The sequence below is a fragment of the Squalius cephalus genome (genome assembly GCF_949319135.1).
Source record: "Squalius cephalus genome assembly, chromosome: 3".
In the NCBI taxonomy this organism is placed as follows: Eukaryota; Metazoa; Chordata; class Actinopteri; order Cypriniformes; family Leuciscidae; genus Squalius; species Squalius cephalus.
In genome coordinates, this window is record NC_137124.1 from 29,133,073 (window position 1) to 29,155,435 (window position 22,363).

The 22,363-nt window shown below is 36.1% G+C and overlaps 2 protein-coding genes across 2 annotated transcripts in view; one reads left to right on the forward strand and one right to left on the reverse strand.

The window, feature by feature from the left end:
• Positions 1-9,459: 9,459 nt before the first annotated feature.
• On the forward strand, positions 9,460-16,373 carry hrh3 (histamine receptor H3). Its single transcript, XM_079867071.1, has 4 exons — positions 9,460-9,996; positions 10,086-10,252; positions 11,545-12,487; positions 16,115-16,373. Exons 1-3 carry the CDS (start codon positions 9,618-9,620, stop codon positions 12,457-12,459), a joined length of 1,461 nt encoding a protein of 486 aa, XP_079723197.1. The 5' UTR covers positions 9,460-9,617; the 3' UTR covers positions 12,460-12,487; positions 16,115-16,373.
• An 888-nt stretch (positions 16,374-17,261) lies between these two features.
• Positions 17,262-22,363, reverse strand: part of vps35 (VPS35 retromer complex component) — a 31,920-nt gene continuing 26,818 nt past the window's right edge. The window contains exon 17 of the mRNA XM_079867059.1: positions 17,262-18,167. Within this exon, the coding sequence (XP_079723185.1) occupies positions 17,988-18,167 (180 nt within the window). The 3' untranslated portion in view covers positions 17,262-17,987. The remainder of the gene's footprint in view (positions 18,168-22,363) is intronic.

A 22,363-nucleotide genomic window follows, 5' to 3' on the forward strand; every position in this document is an offset into this window, starting at 1 on the left:
TATTTCAACAAAAATACATCAAATGTGAAGTGTCACAGGGAATTGTGGGAATGTCAATTTACGGTTTTTCACTGTAAATTATACAATGAGTTGTTTTTTCACTTTCAAAAACTGTAAATTTAACGGTATGTTACAGTAAAATTACATTAAATGTACCGTTAGATCTATCACAGTTATTTACCGTATATAGTACGGAAACTTTCTGTTAACCAATTAACAGTTTTTCACTGTAGCATTTTTACAGTCTTTTACCGTTAAAATTACGATCATTTTTTACAGTGTAATTTGCAATTTGTAAAACTATGTTTGATGTGAGCAGGCCACTTGTTGAATCAAATATGCAGCATGCTGGGAACAATACTACAGTTTAATTCCAGCATGGTCTTATGCAAAAGTTAAGCAGAGAAAAATGAATGGTGCTTGGCTTTAAACACATGTAAAAACTTTCTTTAAGAATTTTTTTCCCCTCGTTCTAAAAACAAATTCCGCTGTTGTGCCAAATTTCGACCCCCTGCCAAATTATTACCCTCCTCGTTGAAGTCAGTAACTGATTGCCTAATCCTAACCCTACCCCTAATCCTAACCCCTCCCCCACAACTAATCCGAAACCTACCAATGGTAGCAGGGTAATAATTTCGCGGGGGTCGAAATTCGGCACAACACCTACGGCGTCGTCTCAAGAAATATTTGCGCACACACGAAACCACTGAAACCGACTCAAAACGATGTAGTACACATGCCAGACCATGTGGCGCTGTAATTCTGTCACAGAGATGCACTAAAAACGGAGAAGAAGACTTGGAGTATTCTCTGGTATGGGCATAAACCATAGACTGTAAAAAAATAGGCATAAACCCTATGGCATAAACCGCTGATCTATATAGAATGACATTATATAGATCAGTGGCATAAACCTTGCACGCTATGGAACAAAGCTTGAGATTTACAAGATTTATTTATCCTGATTTATATTATTTATTTTAAAAACAGCAATTTATTTAAATTAAATCTCAGACAAACTGTAGCAGAAATGTAACAGAGATACTAAGTGGTCAACATTTTTCTATATTAGTCAACTCATTGATAAACTATTTCAAATTATTTTAGATGTTGCCTAATTAAACTTTATATAATGTCAGGAGGCTGCTCTCAGGTGAACATATGAAGTTCCAGAACTTCCAAGCCTTCTAGTGCACTGGGAAGGCTTTTATAAAGGTCAAAGCAACTGCTGGCTTGTGTGTAATTTCAGGTCATTTCCAGGGCTCTGTGAGCTGCAGGAATACAGGAGAGAGTCAACGGGCTGCTCTGACAATGATGTATCCATCCACATGATTTATCCAAGACTGGCAAGGCTTCACAAGAAAGCAAAGCATAATACTTATTTAAATACTTGTTTAACCGTGGTGACATTTTGCTGTTTTTCCAAAAATTCTAAATCCCAAATCAAAATAGGCTATGCTTAGTTTTCTGGACATAATTCATAATCCTCTCCATCTGTTAGTATTTAATATATGGATGTAGAACACAGAGATTTATAGTGTGCATAGTGCATACCTCCTGCTTGTTTTATTTTATTTATTGTACAATGCTGGTTTGATTTTGATGCTATTTCGCTGTCAGACGCTAGGTGGCGCAGAAGGCACCATTTCAGATCAGCAGCTCGTGCTCTGTGTCAACTAGAGCTGGGTATATACAGGTGCTGGTCATATAATTAGAATATCATCAAAAAGTTGATTTATTTAAGTAATTCCGTTAAAAAAGTGAAACTTGTATATTATATAGACTCATTACATGCAAAGTGAAATATCTCAAGCCTTTATTTGTTATAATTTTGATGATTATGGCTTACAGCTTGTGAAAACCACAAAATCAAAATCCCAGAAAATTAGAATATTACATGAAATCACACAGTAATTACACAGTAATCCCATGGTCATTGAACCAGGTTTTGGTTCTTTTGGCAGTGTGGGCCGGTGCAAATCCTGCTGGAAAATGAAGGAAGCATGAAGTGCTCTGAAAATGTCCTGGTAGACGGCTGCGTTGACTCTGGATTTAATAAAGCACAGTGGACCAAAGTCCTCTTTTCTGATGAGAGCATATTTTGCATCTCATTTGGAAACCAAGGTCCCAGAGTCTGGAGGAAGAATGGAGAGGCACACAATCCAAGATGCTTGAAGTCCAGTGTGAAGTTTCCACAGTCTGTGTTGGTTTGGGGAGCCATGTCATCGGCTGGTGTTGGTCCACTGTGCTGTCCACTCTACGCATCCGTCTACCAGGACATTTCCAGAGCACTTCATGCTTCCTTCAGCAGACAAGCTTTATGGAGATGCTGACTTCATTTTCCAGCAGGATTTGCACCTGCCCACACTGCCAAAATAACCAAAACCTGGTTCAATGACCATGGGATTACTGTGTAATTACTGTGTGATTTCATGTAATATTCTAATTTTCTGGGATTTTGATTTTGTGGTTTTCACAAGCTGTAAGCCATAATCATCAAAATTATAACAAATAAAGGCTTGAAATATCTCACTTTGCATGTAATGAGTCTATATAATATACAAGTTTCACTTTTTGAATGGAATTACTGAAATAAATCAACTTTTTGATGATATTCTAATTATATGACCAGCACCTGTATATATATATATATATATATATATATATATATACAATAGCCTACTAGTAGTAAGCATAATTATGAAAAATACAATTCTTAATAATTAACTGTGTTTTAATTAGGTAGTAAAGTAATGGTAAATTATGACATAATTGTAGCCTTTTATTTATCATTTTTTACTTGACTTTAGTTGTTGTTTTGAAAGCAACATGCAATGTATTAATTTAAACACAATCCAGCTGTTTAATTTGGACAATTTGAACAACTTTGGACTTTCACTGCCATCTCGTGGTTGTATAGAGAGACTCTAAAAAGGTTGATACTATTTGTTTTTCAACTGTAAAAATACCTGAATTATAAATAGTATCAACCTTTTTAGAGTCTCTCTATACAGCCACGAGATGGCAGTGATGAGAAAGACATGAAAGAGAAAGAAATAACAAATTAAAGGAATAGTTCACCCATAAATGAATATTCTGTCATCATTTACTCACCCTCATGTCAGAGAGTGAACACAGCTCTATCTGACACCTCATGATCTATCATCATATGCTTATAATCACCACAAGGGACTGTAGATTGATGCGTGATAGTCGATGAATAAGGTGTAGCCTATTTTTTCTGTAAAACAGCTGGTGCACAAACTTACATAATAATTAACTTGCTTGTTCTCTTCTTGCCAACTGTAGCCCATTATATGACACACTCAAATTAGAGACCAAGAAGGTCTTGACTCTATACAGCAAGAGAGCAGAGTGGTTCTTTTCTCCTTTGTAAAGCTATAGTCAGAATGATTTTAAAAGCACTGACTGTAAAATGAGCACGAACAGTAAGTGGGGATGAAATGTTGAAAGAGATTCAGTAATGCTTTACATTAGGATGTCCATCCATGCTAATTACATCATATATATATATATATATATATATATATATATATATATATATATATATATATATATATATATATATATATATATGTTAATATATTTATCTACAGTATAAAAAAAAAAAAAGATGTGTAATTATATCCCAAATCCCAAAATAAATGCATATTAAGTAGCACTGGGACAGTGCCTTTGAAACTGTATATTGGCTATAGCTAAAATATATATTTCGTTATGTAGGCTATTTATTTTGGGAAGTTGCTTATATTTACACATAATTATTGTTGATATTGTATTGTGACTAGTAACTTTGAAATGCAATGTGAGTGACTCACTGTAGATCGTTACTGGAACTGGTACTTAACTAAAGGCTAGATTTGACTAAAATACACTATAGCTTGCCTAATTTACAATCACACTATACATTCATTCATTACTGTCCAGCTCTGATATCAAATATGTTGCGGTATTATTGAGTATTTAAGTATGCAGTAAATCACTAATATTGTGAACATTCTTGCAAAATGTGACTAGGTAATGTTGGGTCAGAATGGCTTGATGTCTAGAGAGGTTTTTTCTGAGACTCGTCATCCGTTATTCAGTAATGATTGACTCAAGTTCACTTGTCTTGTCCTCTAATTAGGCCACAAATGCACCTGTTGCATGTCCTGCAGGATCATCCAAAGCATTTGAAGGGCACTAGAACACAAGCACACTTGCTTTCATGTTGACCTTTTGCCTATTCATAAGCACACAACAGCAAAACTGCTACGGATGTGAACTTCAATCAAGGCTACTTTTACACGTGGCGGCTATTTTCATAAACAGACATTTCACCTTCTCCGTTTTCAAAAATAACATCTTGCACACCTGTCATATATGCCGTCAAGAGCATGCCAAACCTGTAGGTGGCAGTGTACTGGCTCTTTGTGTTTGGAGGGAGGACTGAGGAGAAGTTGTTGCAAAATTGCTGACCTCTGAGCACTCATTTGTCTCTGCTCCTCGACAGCTGTATTTACAAATGCAAATAGACGAAAAGGGTTTGCACCAACATAAATGCAACTGCTACTCTGAATGCATCCATGATCACCATAGCCAAATGAAAATGTAAACATAGGTAGCACTTTTGATGCAGGAGTAAGTTCTGTTGCATACTGTGACGTCGGCTGCCAAAAACTCAGTTTTTCTCAGTTTACATGCAAACGTGCAAATGAAGTTTACCAAAATCTCCTCTCTGGCTGGAGTTTTTAATAGAAAGAATCGTTTTCAGAGGCGAATTCTCCGTTTGCGTATAAACGAAGGGAAATGTCTCCGTTTTTAAAAAACCCATGTACGTGTAAACGGGGCCCAAGCCTTTAATGGTCATATGAGGGTAAAGTGTGCACAAGGTGAGAATTAAACATAATGGAGAGCAAAACTTCTTAAGAGTAAAGAACCGTCTGCAAGAGAATAAAGTGAAGTATGAAGTAGAGTAGAGAACCTAGAAATGACTAACATTCAATAGGTTCAGGTTCAGCCCGAGCCCTCTAGTGATTCACCACTCAATTTCTCTACAACCACTCGCCACCCCTGCAGGTGCAATTACCCTACATCTCCATCTCCCCTGAAGCATGGTTGCCTATAGCTACAGCCCCTAAAAGGAAATCAGTCCTTCGGCCCACATCACTGCCAATCTCCAACACCAGCAGCGCTGACATCTCCCAAGCCAGACTGAACAAACCGACCTCAAGTTGCTGGATGATGCCGTTATCTGGAGGTTACAAAAAGTCGAGGCAGAGTATAAAGATGACTTTAAGAAATAATGGAAAGTGAATCATCATGCCATAAACAAATGCTGGTGGATTTCAGGAAGAAGAGGGTCCAAACTATCCCTGAGTAAGCATGCATGGGAATGATGTCATTCAGTTGAGTTTTTTTTTTTTATCAAAAGTGACTAACAAATGAGGAACATCACAATAATTTATTATGCAAATGTAAAATGAAGTAGGAAATTTAACCGAATGAAAGAATGGTATAGAATAACTCTAGACTATCAATACACACTGAGGCTTTCTCAGTTTTTCATTGTACGCGCCTAAAAATATATATATAAAAGTTATTAAAAAAGAGCCCAATGTACTGTGTTAATATGAAGTAATTCAAGATTTACGCTTTTCAATTAATAGCAAAATTCCATTAAATTGAATTGAATAATCCTTACATATTATTCATATTATGAATTAAGAATTCAGTAAAAAAAAATTGAGCTTAATAAAACATTTGGTATGAATCTTAAACTTAAATTTAAACATATGTAAACAAAATGTTTTATTAAGCACTAGTTTCTTTTACTCATTTAAAATTCTAAAATTATTCATAATATAAATAATATGTAAGGATTATTCAGTTCGAAGTAATTTTGCTATTAATTGAAAAGCGTAAATCTTGAAAAAAGGCTTAAAATGTTTTTGCGTGTAGAAAGGCGAAACATTAATTTTGACAGGTTCTGTGCATTCTGAATGTAATATGCAGTCAAAACGTTTTGTATTTTTGTCTGTGTAAGCATATATTTCTATCTCTTTTTGTGTAGGTCTCTTCTATTTCACTTCCATCCCAGTTGAGCATCTGACAAATTAACTGTAAGTCTATATACTTTATATAAACTCTAGTATGAGATATTTTTTTGCAAATTACTATTGTTCCTCTTCGTCTTCCTCTTCTTCTTCTTGTTGTATTTACATTAAAAACTTAAAGCACAAAACAAAACTGTGTGAAAAAGAAATTCAGATAAAATCAGTTTGAGTATGGGTTTTTCATTTATGACACAGCCATCTTTCCCCCTTTTGTGGGAAAGACACCTGCTTCCTATATGAAATATGTGAAAGCAAAGATAAACTGCTGAACAGGAAGACCAAAAACTTCAGCCTATAATTATGTGCTGCTTCCAAAACCGTCATTCGTGTGATATGCCCCCCACTTCTTGCAATTAACATAAATTAGTGAGTGTTTGTGAATGAGGTGAGCGGAGAGATAGAGAACGAGAGTCTATGATGATGGTAGTGGTGGAGAGAGAACACATCTGTTACTGTTTGGCACAACACAAGCACCATGATTATGATTATCTATTTTGGTGAATTCAAGTAGGTTTTGTATACCATCTTATTCCCTTCATATCCAGATGTTTCTCAAGTATTGTCCAATGGCTGACTGCAAAAAGTATTAACAATGTTTTGTACATGTTAAGTTTTGCACTGCTGCCCAAATTGTTCATTTCATTTCAGTTTCTTTTGTGTGCCATCTCTCTACACAGAAAGGTGCACTCTCTCATTAATCTGTCTCTGAAAGCCCACAGGGTATGCTTTTGTGCTGTCGAAAATGACTACAATAATGGAACTACAGATCCAAAAAGGGTCACAAAAATGACCCAACTCTACAAATAAGATGCTCAATCACAAAAGATTAAATGCTCTCTATTTCAGTCCAGTGGTCAGCCGGTTCATTCATCACAGACCATAATTCCTCTGTCTCTGCCTGCTAATCTCTGGCCTGTAATATGACTTCAGTGCCAGATAGGACTCAGACTAAACGATTATGCTCCATTCAAACACACACTCTGACAAAAAAAAAGTTTTATTACACATGAAATCATTTATGTAATGAATATTGCATTAAAAAAGCTCACAACTAATTAAGCACATAGACAACAGTACACACTTTCTGCTGTGTTTTGTAAAAAAGAAAGCCCACGGTTGGGCAGCTGCGTATTACATGTTGCTCATTAGTCCTGGCGTGGCTTTCATGTCTCTTTAGTATGCTCTCAAGAGATGTGACATTTAAGTCTCCATGAATTCATTTGACCTTCCTGGGTATTCATTTTTTCTTTGCAGTTCATTGCAGGCACAGTGTTTTTAATTATGACAAAACTCAAACTGTCAAACATCATATTTTAGGTTAGTGGTTCAGGGAGACGATAAGAATGAAAGGTCACCTGCTATTTCAGACCAGTTTAGCCAAAATATGTCAAGGTAATCTCCCAAAGTAAATAATGATACTGGATGGGAAAGTTGTTGTTTACTCTGCTATTGTATTTGAAATAAGATGGTACGATTTTTTACCTCCTTTTGTGTTTTGAGGATCATCTCTATGCAGTGCCACATCCATAACATAAACAGGCTTATACTATAATGACCTGTTACAATCAGTGATAATAACATCTGGCATGCTGGTCCAATATACCGTATGTGGATTTAGAGAGGTTTTTTAGTGAGGTAGTAGGCCAGCTAGACCAAGTTAAGAACAGCGTGGCCATGCAAGGAGACAAGTTAAACCATCTGACCAGCAGGCTGGGAGACCAGCTAAACCAGCTAAGACCATCTTAGGTAGGTTTGTATTGATTGTAAAGTGAGTGATCTTCCGCGCTTTTGAGCCTATCCCAGGTGAAAAAGACATAGCCTACTATTAAATGTATTAAAAATACTTTTATAACCTATGTTTTTAGTACAATACAAATATACTATAATACATTTAACAGTACGTCTTTTTCACCTGGGATAGCAATAATTCATTAAATAAACATTGTTTTTTATGCTGCTAAGAGGACCGATGGCCAATTACGCGCTGCAAAGTTCTGGAAGTGACATTTAATAAAATGCAGATTCACTCTCGAAATTGCAATTGACAAAGTGATGTCAAAATAGATACACGCAATGTAGGCTAAATAAATGCAGACTAATAGATTACTAGAAAAAATATTCGTATCAATAGGCCTACAGTATATTTTAAATTCCATTCCAATTATTTGTAAAATTGCTATCCTTGTTATGAGCCGTTGCTACATCTGCAACCTCACTAATTTCACATACTCAGTGATTTGATTCTTAATTGTCCATCTCACAGTCAAATTAAAATGTAGATTTTTAATAAACTTAGCTAAAGTTCAGGTAAATATTTAATTGTGCATCTGATTAATAAAATATTGTCTGCAAATCCATTAAAATAATTTACAACAACTGCAAACAACTAACTGTGATTTGTATCGCAACATGTTGTTTATGATGTTGCATAAATCTAAATTTTAACAATGAAAAGTAATATAGCCTATGCAGACAGTGACACATGTGCAACAACAATAATGTGCATAGTTCTGATATACTGTCTTAACATAATATAACTTATTCTTAATATGGTTAGTTTCTATTAATATCGAAGGCTATAGCCTGTAGCTCTTTTTGACACATTTTGTATCAGGAGTTCCTGCTCCATGTTTCCATAGCCTATAAGGGCCCTTTCCTTGCCCTGAAAACACTGAAGACCCCTGCCATAGATGCATAATTAAACTCTACTATGTTTCACAGTCAACATATGGCTTTTTGCCCAGGGTAAGGGTGTTACACCTTACATCAAGGCGACATAATGGATGGCACTCCGTGGAGGTGGAAAAACAAGTTCTTTATGACCTGCAGGAGTTTTTTGTAGAAAGATTTGAATGCAAAAAAAAAAAAAAAAAAAAAAAAAGGCATGAGATTCGGCTGTTTTTGTCAATTGTAAGTTTTAATTTAAAATGTTTGTGGAAAAGTATATGTTTAAATGTTTTGACTCTTGCTTGAGCAACTTAATAGGCTATCTATATAGTAAGGCATTGAACAATAGGCTACGTTGTTATTTAGTGTGTTTAAACGTGAATAGGTCTCTATGAAAGTTTGCATAACTATACTTACAAAGAGAATTGCGATTCTGAGCAATCCTGACAAAACATTTTCAGTAACAACTTTTGGATTGGAAATAAAAAGAATGAAGACATGTGGTTCAGTTGCGCATTGCAAACGTGGAATATCATATAGCCTGTGTGAGAGCACAAAAAGCGCGTGCTGCTCTTGCATCGCATACGTAATCCAAGACGCACAGCATACGCACTGCAAACGGAGTAGGCTATGTGTGAACCTGGCGTTAAGTAATCCTGGATGAGGCATCGACATCAGACCGAGCAGCGTTAAATAAGCAGCCAATGAACGCACGGTGCCCTATCGGTATAAAAACCCGACCGCCCATGCCTCTCGTCTCGCCGAACTGTGAATGACCAGCTCAGTCACTGTCGGGCGCGCGGATGGCGCGGCAGCTTTTACGCGCCGACTGTCATGCATAATCGCTTGTTGACGGAGGAAAACGGCGGCAACACCATGCAGTCTTTATTGTCCGTGGCTCACTCTCCCGGGATACCTACAGCCGTTTCATTCATGTGGAAATCAGGAAATCCACAGTCGTCCAACTGGTCGGGGCTGGAGAGGGAAAACGCGACTAGTCTCGGCGACTTGGACACATTTGATAACCGGCGCGCACAGTATGGCCAGTTTACTCCATCCACCTCAATATTCCTGACAGTTCTCATGACACTGCTGGTGTTCGCCACGGTTCTCGGGAACGCGCTTGTCATTTTAGCTTTTGTGGTTGAGAAAAGTTTACGCACACAAGGCAACTTTTTCTTTTTAAATTTGGCCATAGCGGACTTTCTTGTCGGTGAGTGATATTGATGAAGGTTTGCATGTCGGTTTTCGTTTTAACTCTGCAGTGTGTTGAAATGTAGCTGTGTTTTAATGGATTTTCAGGCGGGTTTTGCATCCCCGTGTATATTCCCTATGTCCTGACGGGTGAGTGGAGGCTGGGCAGAGGTCTGTGTAAACTGTGGCTGGTAGTGGATTATATGTTGTGCACCGCCTCAGTCTTCAACATCGTGCTCATCAGTTTCGACAGGTTTCAGTCCGTCACTAAAGCGGTGAGTGTATCGCAAATACACACACATACACTTGATAACAAGTGGACATAGTTCCATATATGTCTTTCTATTGCAGAAAATGTCATTTATGGTACAAAAAGGTTCTTTAGATTATTAAAATGTTCTACACACACACTCAAAAATTCTTTTAAAAACTGTTCACTAAAAGGTTCTTTGAATTTTATTTTATGGCATCTCTGCGAAACCTTATTTGGTTGGCTATAGGCTACTTTATTTATGAGTGCACGGACTGTGTAGCTACAATTAGACTATGACATTTAAGCGCTCCGAATTAGTTGAAATCTGTTTTGGAGAATGGTAATTCAAACTAACGAGTCTGAACCACCACTGACAAGAAACGGCAACAAAATAAATGTTGGTTTTCAGAGATGAACACAGCAATAACACATGGATGATTGATTCACAAGGATATCTGTGGAAGCTTGTTTCCGCCACAGAATAAAACCTTTTTAAAAAGATAATTGCGACTTTTTATTCCCCTCAGAATTGCGAGATAAAAAATTACCTTTTTTATTTTTTATTCTGTGGCGGAAACAAGCTTCCATAGCTCAGCGAAAAATTAAAATTCTGTCGTAATCTCCTCTCCCGCATGTCGTTCCGTGTATGACATATTCCTGTGGAAGAGTTAAATGCACTTTTAATGTGTAAAAACACTTTGTCTTTGAACATAGATAAATCATCTTAACAAGTAAATTATAAATAGCTACACAGACCACAATATTACAAAATAATTGCCTAATGATACATGTTTTAATGCCTTGACAATAAAAAAACAATGTAATGTAATGTAAAAATGTAAACATGGTAATGCTGAAAATGAAGATTTTCAGATTATATGTGGTTTCCACATAAAACAAGCATCACTGTGAACATTTCCATATAGACAGTTCCATTCAGGAGTTATCTGTTCACATAAAGATGAATCAATCCAACACGAATACGTTTTTACATCACATACATACATACATAAATATTTGGACAGACACAGTGAGTGCTGATCTACAAATGCCATGCACACTTTTACACTTGTCAATCATCTGTCAACATTTATTTATATCCCAGCATGCAGCAGCGCACAAAAGCATAAAACCAATTGCATCTGCTTTAGAGATGAATGCACTGAGACATCCGTTTAATCATAATATTTAATTATTTAATCTGGCAACCTATCATCTATCTATCTGTCTGCCCATCCTCTGTTCTTTCGTTCGCTCTGTCTGTCTAGCCCTACGTGTAATTCATATTAATTCAGTTATAAATCTGTATTTCAGGTGAGTTACCATTGCCAGAAGGGGATCACCAGAGAGGCTGTTTTGAAGATGCTCTGCGTGTGGCTGGCAGCGTTCCTTCTTTATGGTCCGGCTATTATCAGTTGGGAACACATCGCAGGAGGAAGCGTAGTGCCAGATGGAGAGTGCTATGCCGAATTCTACTTCAACTGGTATTTTCTGATGACTGCCTCAACTGTCGAGTTCTTTACCCCTTTCATAAGCGTCACTTATTTCAACCTCAGCATTTACATCAACATCCGCAACAGATGCGCAGTGAGAGAAGAACAGCCGACTCACATTCGGCTTAGGAGCCTCAAAATGAGGCCGCTCAGAGCCGGCGATGTACAGCGGGTGTTTTTTGTGAGGCCTGTAGAGGAAAGTGGGGCCGCAAATTTGTCCTCGAGGTCACAGTGCTGTCGGTTATCTTCTACTGCAAAGGTGTCCGCCGCCGAGTTCGCCAATGGCAGACAGACTAAACGAAGAGACAGCACTATTGCAGACTTGTCTCCTCTGCAGGTCGGAGACCGGCTCCTGCCATCCAGTGAGGCACAGTTTCATTATGTGGATCATTCAGCTGGATCACACAGACATCGCCCTGATATGGTTGCCAGTCTAGCCAGCCGCTTTCGGCTATCTAGAGATAAGAAGGTGGCAAAGTCTTTAGCTGTAATAGTTTGTGTTTTTGGACTCTGCTGGGCACCCTACACACTGTTGATGATCATTCGGGCAGCATGTCACGGTCAGTGCGTCCAGCACTACCTTTATGAGATCTCGTTCTGGCTGCTGTGGATAAACTCATCCATCAATCCAATCCTGTATCCTCTGTGCCACAGCAGCTTTAAAAGAGCCTTCAGCAAATTACTATGTCCGAGCAAGATAAAAATACAACCTCAGAACATTGACCAGAAGTATTAAATTTTTGAGGATGACTTCGTTTACAAATGCACTGTAAAAAATGATTGATGCGAAAAGTTGTACAAATGAGGAAATACATGTTGGCTCAACATAATGGTTGTGTCAAAAAAGAAAAAATATGTTTGGTCAATGATTGCATGATTTCCATGACTGTACTACAAAATGTTCATCAAGAGAAAATAAATAATTGTGTTCACAGAACTTTTAACGTTGCACAAAAAATATTATGTTGGCCGAGCAAGAGGGAACAGCGTCAATCGTCTGAGCATGCGCAAAGAAGCGCGACGAAACTTTTTTCACAGACGCCATTTTCTTTGACTCACGATGCAAGGCATACGAGGAGGGAAAACACAGATATTTAGTGTTTTATCGCATTTATATATGCATTTTATAACATTATATTGTTTTATTACAATATGTATGTGCTGTAAATGGCTAAATCGTTCTCAGAAAGGCATTTTCGTTGACGCGCGATGCGGAGCAGACCTGGGTGAGGTTGCTTTTAAACAGAGAAACGACGAAAGTAAGTGTTTTATCTAATTTACAATATGCATTTTATAACATATTGATTTATAGAGAAATTTAAATGCTCAGTCTGTGCACATGCTTAAACGAGCTGAAACCTTTCTCAAAGGCGACATCTTTGACTCAATACGGAGCTGACGACGAGAAGGTTTGCTTGTAACGTTAACAGGGAAAACACCGAAAGTAAGTGTTTTTAACCTAATTTACAACATGTATTTCATGGCATTATATTGTTTTATAACGATATTTATGTGATGTGTGCGCCTAAACCTTTGTCACAGACTAACGTTAGGCCCTGCATCTTTGACTCGTGACGCAGTGCAGACACGGAGTTTGCTTTTAACGGTGAAAACACAGAGTAAGTGTTTTAACTCATTTACAATATGTATTTTATAATGTTATTTTGTTTTATGACAATATTTGTGATGTGCAAATATCATAATGTATTTATCCTCAAACCATATTTTACTTTCGTTTGCCAGCACACCTAACTTATCTTAACTGAAACCTAACGTTAACTGAAAAACAAATTTTCTTAGAATGTGTAAGTAATTCTTTAAGATTAAATGTTTATGAAAATGTATTTATCAGATTCAATTTTGGTTGATGTTTGGATATGCTTTCATGTTTAAATGTATTTGCTATTTGTGTTTGCTAGGAGCATTTCCATGCTGCACCAAGTGGTTAAGGCTAACCAGGCTTGGTCTTTAAAGGCTGTGCAGACTAGAACCTGGTGAGGGTCAGATTTTACAGATAACATTTGAGATAATCATGTGCATAAACATTTAAAAAAAGCTTTGTTGCTATTTGGTATAACTAGATTTTTTTGTGTTTCATAAGTCATTTTGAATTTGTCCAGTCAAATTACTTTACAAAAGTTACTTTTCCTTTTCCTTAAATAAAATTAGTTTTCAAACCAATTGTTTTCATGATTTGACAGGTAGATGTTGTCTTGCTTTTTTAATTTTAGACTCAACTGATTGGGAAATCTCTGCCCATCACCTGCCTCCAACATCACAAAGCCACAAGAAGGGAACAAAGATTCTTCCGTCAGCTGACTATTTAGTGAGATTTCTTAAGGTGCGTGTCTAAATTTATTCCTAAAGGGTTAGTTCACCTACAAATGGAAATTATGTCATTACTTACCCTCATCTCGTTCCAAACATGTAAGACTTTCTTTCATCTTTACAACACAAATGAGGATATTTTTAATGAAATCTGAGAGCTTCCTGTCCCTCCATTGACAGTCTACGCAAATACCACGTTCAAGCCCCATAAAGGTGTAAAGGTACATCATTAAAGTACTCCATGCGACTCCAGTGGTTTAACATACATTTTATTAAACTACGCGAGTGCTGTGTTTGCAGCAACAAAACATTTACCACTTAATTTAGAAAATATAAATTTCCAACATGCGTTCATGAGAACATTACGAGTTGTGCATGTTGTTGATGCGAAAGCAGATGTTAAGTGAGCGTGCATCGAAGATTAATAATTAGTACATAAAGTTAAGTTTTTTGTTGTTGTTTTTTTGTGCAAACAAAGCACTCTTGTTGCTTCATAAAAAAAAAATTGAGGTTAAACCACTTGAGTCACATGATTACTTATGATTTCCTTTATACCTTTCTGTGGCTTTGGAAGTGATAGTTGAATAGGCTGTCGATGAAGGGACAGAAATTTTAAAATATCATCATTAAGTGTTCCAAAGATGAGCAAAACTCTTACTGGTTTGGAACAACATAAGGGTGAATAATTAATGACAGAATTTATATTTTTGGATGAATTAAGTCTTTAATTTACTTGGAAATCAGTAAATTCAAGTCTTAATCTAACCAAAATAGTTTATTGTTTGAGTCACGAAAGTCTAAGATGATTGAACTTTTTCCACCATAAACTTGCTGTATTTATAAAACACAAATATTAATTGTAAATGGTCTGGTTTTGTGTTGTCTACTCTAGGGAACCAGCACTACAGGATTTTTCGAGAAAGTTGGATCTGCACAGCCTTTCCTTCTCTGTGAAACAACTATGCACTGAACTTTACTGTTAGCAATTGGACACAACTGATCCACTCGTATCCTGCAACTGTTTTTCATCTGTTGAATGTTGTTGCTGTACTGTTGCAAAGTCGAAGGTATTGACTCAACTTCACTGACACAGGACTTACATTCACTGACATGTACAGGACTTGAAGTATTACAGAGATAACAGACCATTTGATGAGCAGCTTTCACATAATTCTGATGGCAGAAATGTCTATATTTTGCCTTCATTTATTTTAAAAGTTAACCTATGATGTAAAGGGACTTGTTTGTTAATAAAAACTAGTTTGTTAAAACAACTGTTTGCATTTTGCCTTTATTTTTAACATTACAATGAACAGAATTCTACTATGATCCCAGACTAAGGTTACATTTTAACTTTCTGGATTGTTTTGATGTGCATTCATTGTTATCAATAGGTTAAATGCTTTGCTTTTATTTCTGAAAAGATTCCTTTTGTCAAAAAGCACATCTCATAAATACAAACTCAATTTGAGTCAAATTTAACACTCCTGAAATGTATATATGACTCCCTCCATTTTGGAGTTAAAATAACACTTTTGAAAGTGTGAAATATGCACATTACTAACGGAATACATTTTAACACTGTAAGTGTAAGTTTCGAGTTTCATTTTGTAAAGCAGATATTTGTTTTTCCAGTACAGCTATTGACTAAGAGTGATATGCCATGCTATTTTATTAGCATGACAGACAAGTTCATATGGATTTAAATAAATACATAAAATGTACTTTATCAGAGCATAGTGTGTTATTTATTTGAAATAACGAAAAATAGATTTTTTGACCAACATTAATGAAAAATAGACTTTTTGGCCAACATGAAATATTTAATTAATACAACATTTTATTTCAATTTGAGTCTGCTTGTTGGCCCAACAAGCTATGTTTAGTCAACAGAAAATATTTAATTGACACAACATTCTATTTCAAGCTCAGTCTACATGCAGGGGTAGTCAGCACAACACAAAGAAGTTGGTTTCTGCAACTTAAATTGGGCCAACTAAAAATTTTAGGTGCAACGGGTCACTAGAAATTTTTATGTTGGAGAGGCATATTTTTTTTTACAGTGTGGGGCTAGTCCCCCCTACCCTGCTTAATGTGCTTGTATCTAGCAGTAATGAACAGTAGCACAACATTTTCATGTACATTGTGAATAAAAAGACAGACCTTTTATCTACTTATTTAAAAATCTAAATTTTTCTATGAAATTCAATAATGAATTGATTTATGTATAAATGTCTGAAAGTGTCCAGCGCAGTGCCATGTTTGCCTTTGTATGTAATAAATAAATAAAAATCCCATTTCAAAATAAACTACTGATGTTACAAACATAATGGAGTGATATACCTCTTGAAACCACGGTCTGATATGGTCGGATATAGACCAGCCTATCCATAATTGTATGCTGATTGTACATGATAGATGTAAAGGGATTGCTGGCGAAGCCTGTAGTTCCCCTAGCAACTGCATAATTCCTATAATCATATCTATTCCACCAACAAATTATGGATTATTTCAGGGTTTATAGCAAATTCTGAACACTTGAATCAATCTAGTATGTATGTACAATGCATTGAGATTCTCCCTTTAAACTGAGTGAGAAACCAATAGACAATACTATTAATACTTGCATTCACTGCAAAATCTGGCTCCAAGGTATGCTTATTAACAATAAAAGGAACAGCTGAAGAAAGCATGAAATTAAAATGTATATTTTCTAAATGCATGTTATAGATCTCATTGTGAATATTTTAATCTATAATTGGATTTTCATTTTAAAATGTTTTTTTTTTTGACCGTCTAATGTTTAATCAAAATGTCATAACTGGATCTTCCAGTTAAATCGATAGACTTCTCTGGTGACGCATCCCGGACTTACCTAATCATTTAGTCTGCTTGAACCCAGCCTTTCCACAATCGACCGGAAGCTTCGTTCATTTTTGAGTGCAACATCCACACTTCAAAACCCAACAACAGTTGGGTAGAATAAAGTCTCCATCCTACATTGTTATACTCTAGTACATGTCAAAATACGAAAGAGAAAACATCTGCATCTACTTCCGTTGTTATAGTGACTTATGAAATAGTACTTCTACAGGCCTGTGGGGTTAATATTTTTTATTTGTGCAAATGCCATGAAATCAATGATATTTTGTTGTAACTGATTTACAATTAGATTATACATACAATATATGAAGGGAGAGGGAATCATAATTCAAAAAAGTAGACAAGATGCAAGAGAAGGCTTTTGACATTGTTTCGATTCACAGCCACAGCTACTCGTCTATACACACGTTCACCCATTCCACGTATTAGTCAACACACTGTCCCACTCCACCAAAGAGTCTGCCGCAAAGTAAAAGGGCGAGAAACGAGACTATTCATTAGTTACACAAATGTCTTTAATTCAGCATGGCGTTTAAAATATTAATGCTGAAAAAACGAAGTAGAATCAAGTGTAGGTCCTCTAAACAAAGACCGTAACAGTGCATGGCTCAAAGCCCTGCCTTTTTTCTCCTGTTTGGCCGGCGGGGCAAGGAAGTGGTGAAGCAACACTAAATTATTATTATTTTTTTTTCACTCTCTCTTAAATGTATAGTTTTTATTCTTGCTCATTTGTATGGCAACAATAGTATCAAGAGGGAATGGTAGTCTGAAGGAAGCGCAGAGTAGGAGTGCAATGCATACACTGTTCTCTAAGGAATTCACAAGAAAACTCCTCACGAAATGAGAAAGAGGAAGGAGGGAGAGAGAGTACAGACAGGCAGAAGACAAAAACAACATACAGAAAGTATGAGCACTAAGAGGAATGGGTAGAGAGGCAGGTGGGTTTGGCTTTGTTTTTCCCCTGGCTGGAATACCCTGGTGTGCACATGTGGGCATATACATATATCTCTCTATGCATGTGTACACAAATATAAATGTAGATGTGTGAGGCTCCTACAGCACCAGCCCTTCGTAAGCAGGTCCTTCGGACTCGGGCGACTCTCTCTGCAGACGCAGGTGCTCCAGTGTATTGTGGAAGTGTTTGTTAATCTGCTCCGTCTCCTCGCTGGCCTCCAGGTTTGGGAGATCCTCGCGGATCTTCTGGATCAGCTGATTCAGGACTTGGACCGTCACCTGTAAGACAAACAGGCACACAAACGAACAGAAAATGTAAATCCAGGCTGATCTGGATTTATGCAGACAAAATTCACAGAGACAGAAAGTAATGAACAAAGACAGTGTGGAGAGCTTTTCTTAGTAACAAAGTGTAAGATCTTAATATTCCTGTGATTAGACTATGGTTACTGATTATCATCACATATCTTTCTAAAAAAACATATATTTCTATTTGTGTGGAAGATATGTTAGTACCACATGGGTTGATGTGTACCATGAAACAATGACAAGAATTGTCTTTCTGTTGAGTTGTCCTCATGGGCTGCAAGAAAAACCAATATATGATGCAACCAGTGTAGTCCAATTCAACAAATGAACAAATTAGCCTTTTGAGTTGGTTCTATTTATATTGATTTAAAAACATGCAGCGAGACCAGTGCAGACTGACGTCTAACGAATGACTCTTGGGAATCAGTTCTTTTAATGAAGGTTAAGAGGAGTTACTGGTTTGATTCAGTCTGACAAATCATACTGAACTGAATTCATTAAAGTGGTCACTGAATCAACATCTGGCTCACTGCAAGTTATAATTATTTTCAGCGATGTCACATAAACACACAAAAATAACTTTGGTGTCTACATCTACGGATTTATAGGCAGCATTTGATTTCTGATGCTGTTTTTTACATCACCACACAAGCCACGCACATGCACACACGCAACAATAATTTAACCGTTGCATTCGGATGTGAACATTTCGTTAACAGCGATTGGCTTACTGTAGACGCTGGCCGACTCGTGAGTCTCTAATTGATTCGATTCCAGTAGCTACATCACAAACAGCTGTCTCTTCAAGCGATGTTCCATCTATTATTGCGAATCATATGCAAAGGATTAATCCTACATCATTAAATAAATCAATGCGCAGGATAAATCTGGAAATTGTAAAGCATTGTGGTTTCCATGCTCGCATTCTTCGGGACTCTCGATCAAAACCAAGTGGGATATTAGGTGGACATTTGAACATTCGAAGTGATATTCCTAAAAATGATCAAATACAACAAATACAACTTTTATATGAATCAAATTTGGATTTTTTTATGCCTATCAGAAACATGGTTGCATGAAAACTCCCCGGCTGACGTTTATGGTTATAAAATGTATAGACGAGACAGAACTGACGGTAGGGGTGGAGGTGTGCTATTTTTATGTTAAGGCTAGTATAAGATGTTAGCAAATCCAGTGGTCGTGTGTAAACGACTTAGAATGTATTGGTCTTAAATTAATATTGTCTGATCATTGGAATATAGACCATCTTCAAAGACTGTATTTTATGAAAAACTAAACACTCTTATTAAAGAGTGCAATACTACTAATAAGATTATTTTATGAGGAGATTTTAATATAAACTGGAACGACAAAGCACAAAGGAAGAAGCTAAAAGTATAGTTTTTAGTCATTTTGATTTTCAGCAGATTATTGAAGGACCAACTAGGCTAACTAATTCCCCTGAAACATGTATTGATTTGGCTTTCACTAATAGACCAGAAAGAATAAAGAAACATTACAATCTGGTAACAGGATTGTCTGACCACAATATGATTATGATTGTAAGAAAGCTTACTAAAAGGAGATTTAATTTAACAATTGACAAGAAGGTCGAAAATGATAAAATACCTAAAAGTCAGTTAGATCATTTTGAAAACGCAATTAAAGAAATAGAGTGGAATGATTATTTAATATATAAGATGAAAACTGTAATTCTTTCATGACTGAAATTCAAACTATTATAGACAGTTATACAAGGGAAGTGAAATGTAAACCAGGACAAAGAGAATATCTACCATGGTTAAATGAAAAAATCCGTCATGAAACAAAGGGATCTTGCTCTTAAAGTTAGCTCTCAGGTCTCAGATGGAACATGGCAGGCGTTTATTTACCACATTAAGAAATAAGGTTGTAAAGGAGCTTAGAAAGGCAAAAGCTACATTTTTTCATTAAGGCTATCAGTGAAGCTAGAGGAAATTTCATATGGCAGAATCAAATTAATATGGGAGAATTGAAATAAAATAACTGGAAAATTTAATAACATGCATAAAACAATAAGAGTTAAATATAGAGGGAAATGTGACTAATGATCTAAATAAGGTGGCAGAAGCTTTTAATAATTACTTTATAGATTCTAGAAAGTCTTTGGTTCAGAAGGTACCTGGTTACACCTATACATTTTAATGCTCCAATTTTGAATTTTAGAGAACTGACTAATTCTAAAGTACATATTATTATCTCATCTCTTAATAGTTCAAAAGCAAAGGATGTATATGGTATGGATACACTCATTCCTCCCATTTTAAAAATTGTTAATTGGTCTATAAATGAAGGAGTGTTTCCAAGTGTTTGGAAAAATGCAATAATTACACCAGTGTTCAAATCAGGTGATCACATGGCTACTAGCAATTATAGACAAATTAGTTTAACATGCCCAAGACTTTTGCACAGTACTGTATGTTCTTATCAATGTCTGCAAATAGAGATCCAGATTCGGATGTCATTATCAGGAATAAAACTGTCAGTAGTCCATGAGTACAAGTATTCAGGCATAATAATAGATTCACAACTTAAATTTAAAAAACAAGTTAAAAACGTTGGGAATAAAATATAATTTAATCTGGTCAATTTTAGACACATTAGAAATAATTTAACCGCTGAGGCTTCAAAGTTATATGTTAATGCCATGATATGATTTCACATATTAATTATTGCCTTACCAGTTGGACGCAGACAGGGGGGGATTACATTATAATCAATAGAAAGACTCTATAAGCAGGCTTTGGATAAATATTTATAAATATTGGATAAAAGGTCTAATTTATATCATCATTGTAAAATTGTAACTAAATATGATTTTTTAAATTGGGAAAATATTAATTTAATTTGCGGATATTTTACTTGTTAAATTTTGCATGGTATGGCCCCACCTCCACTTAATGAGTTTATTAGACAAAATCATAGACCTAACTCATCTACTAGAGCCACTACTAGAGGGGATTGTATAATACCACATAAAAGGAGTGCTTTTGGGCAGTCAGCTTTTTCTTATAGAGCTGCACATTCCTGGAATACTATACCTACAAAATTAAGAAATATTACATCTTTTACTTCTTTTTCTGCATCCATAAAACAGTGGTTATTGGATAATCAATCATGTTTGTAGTGGCTTGTTTTGGTCTCCTTATATTTAAAGTCATTCTGTTTTTGTATTAATATGCTTTGATTATGGTTATGTTTGTTTTTATATGTTTTGTTATGTTTTATGGACTTGTGGATTTTACCATCAACCTGCCAGGGACTACAGATGAAAAATAGCCTGTATGGCTCAATCTGGCATATTTACATGATGGACTTGAGTGCTCATGTTAATTAATGTGCATTGTCCCTTTTAAAATAAATTTAAATTCAAATTCAAATTCCCAACGCTGTTCTCCATTATACACATTAATGACAGAACAAACACTGACAGGTAAATGTGTCAATGAAATTCAGTGTGGGAATTGTTTTCGTTTCGACTCTCCCATTTATTTCCACATTTAAAGAGGCCCTTGTCCTTGGATGAAGCAAGAGAGACCTCTGTAATAAGTCTGCTGTCTGGTAGGCACACCTTGACTTTAACTGAATGTGTGTTTGTCTGTGCTTCCTCTTAGCCCTTGCCGCCCTGTGCCCTCGATGTGCTCCAGCATGTCCTGACTCAATCTCCCCAAATTGAACACTGATACAGATGATTCCTCTCAGATGAGTGAGAGTTAGGTATAATCTAGCACTGCTTGCTCCAGACAAAAACGTGGAGCACGGAGAGGGAAATTGCAAATGAGTGAGAGACGGAGAGACAGAGCAAAGGCAACAGGTTTAAAGAGAGCAAGTATTAAGAGTAGGGTTGGGTATCGTTTCATTTTTAGCGATTCCGATTCTGCTTATCGAATCCGGTTCTTATCGATTCTTGTTTCCGATTCCAATATTTTTTAGAGGGAGAAAAAAGGGCAAATACTTGAAGAATAAATATTTCTACCTTTTATTCTTGCCAATTTTAAGCAATAACCAATAAAATGGCTAAAGTGAAAGGAGTCTCTTCATATAAAGGTGTTGATTACATTATTAACTTACTCCAGTAGGTGGCAAAAATCAACTGTTTTTTCATTGAATTATTTATTCAAGAAGAC

Bases quoted from the DNA above. Each gene is read 5' to 3' on its own strand.
- hrh3 (XM_079867071.1), top strand. From the start codon at position 9,618: ATGCATAATCGCTTGTTGACGGAGGAAAACGGCGGCAACACCATGCAG. The intron at 9,997-10,085 runs GTGAGTGATATT...ATGGATTTTCAG, and splicing joins CATAGCGGACTTTCTTGTCG to GCGGGTTTTGCATCCCCGTG. The intron at 10,253-11,544 runs GTGAGTGTATCG...TCTGTATTTCAG, and splicing joins TTCAGTCCGTCACTAAAGCG to GTGAGTTACCATTGCCAGAA.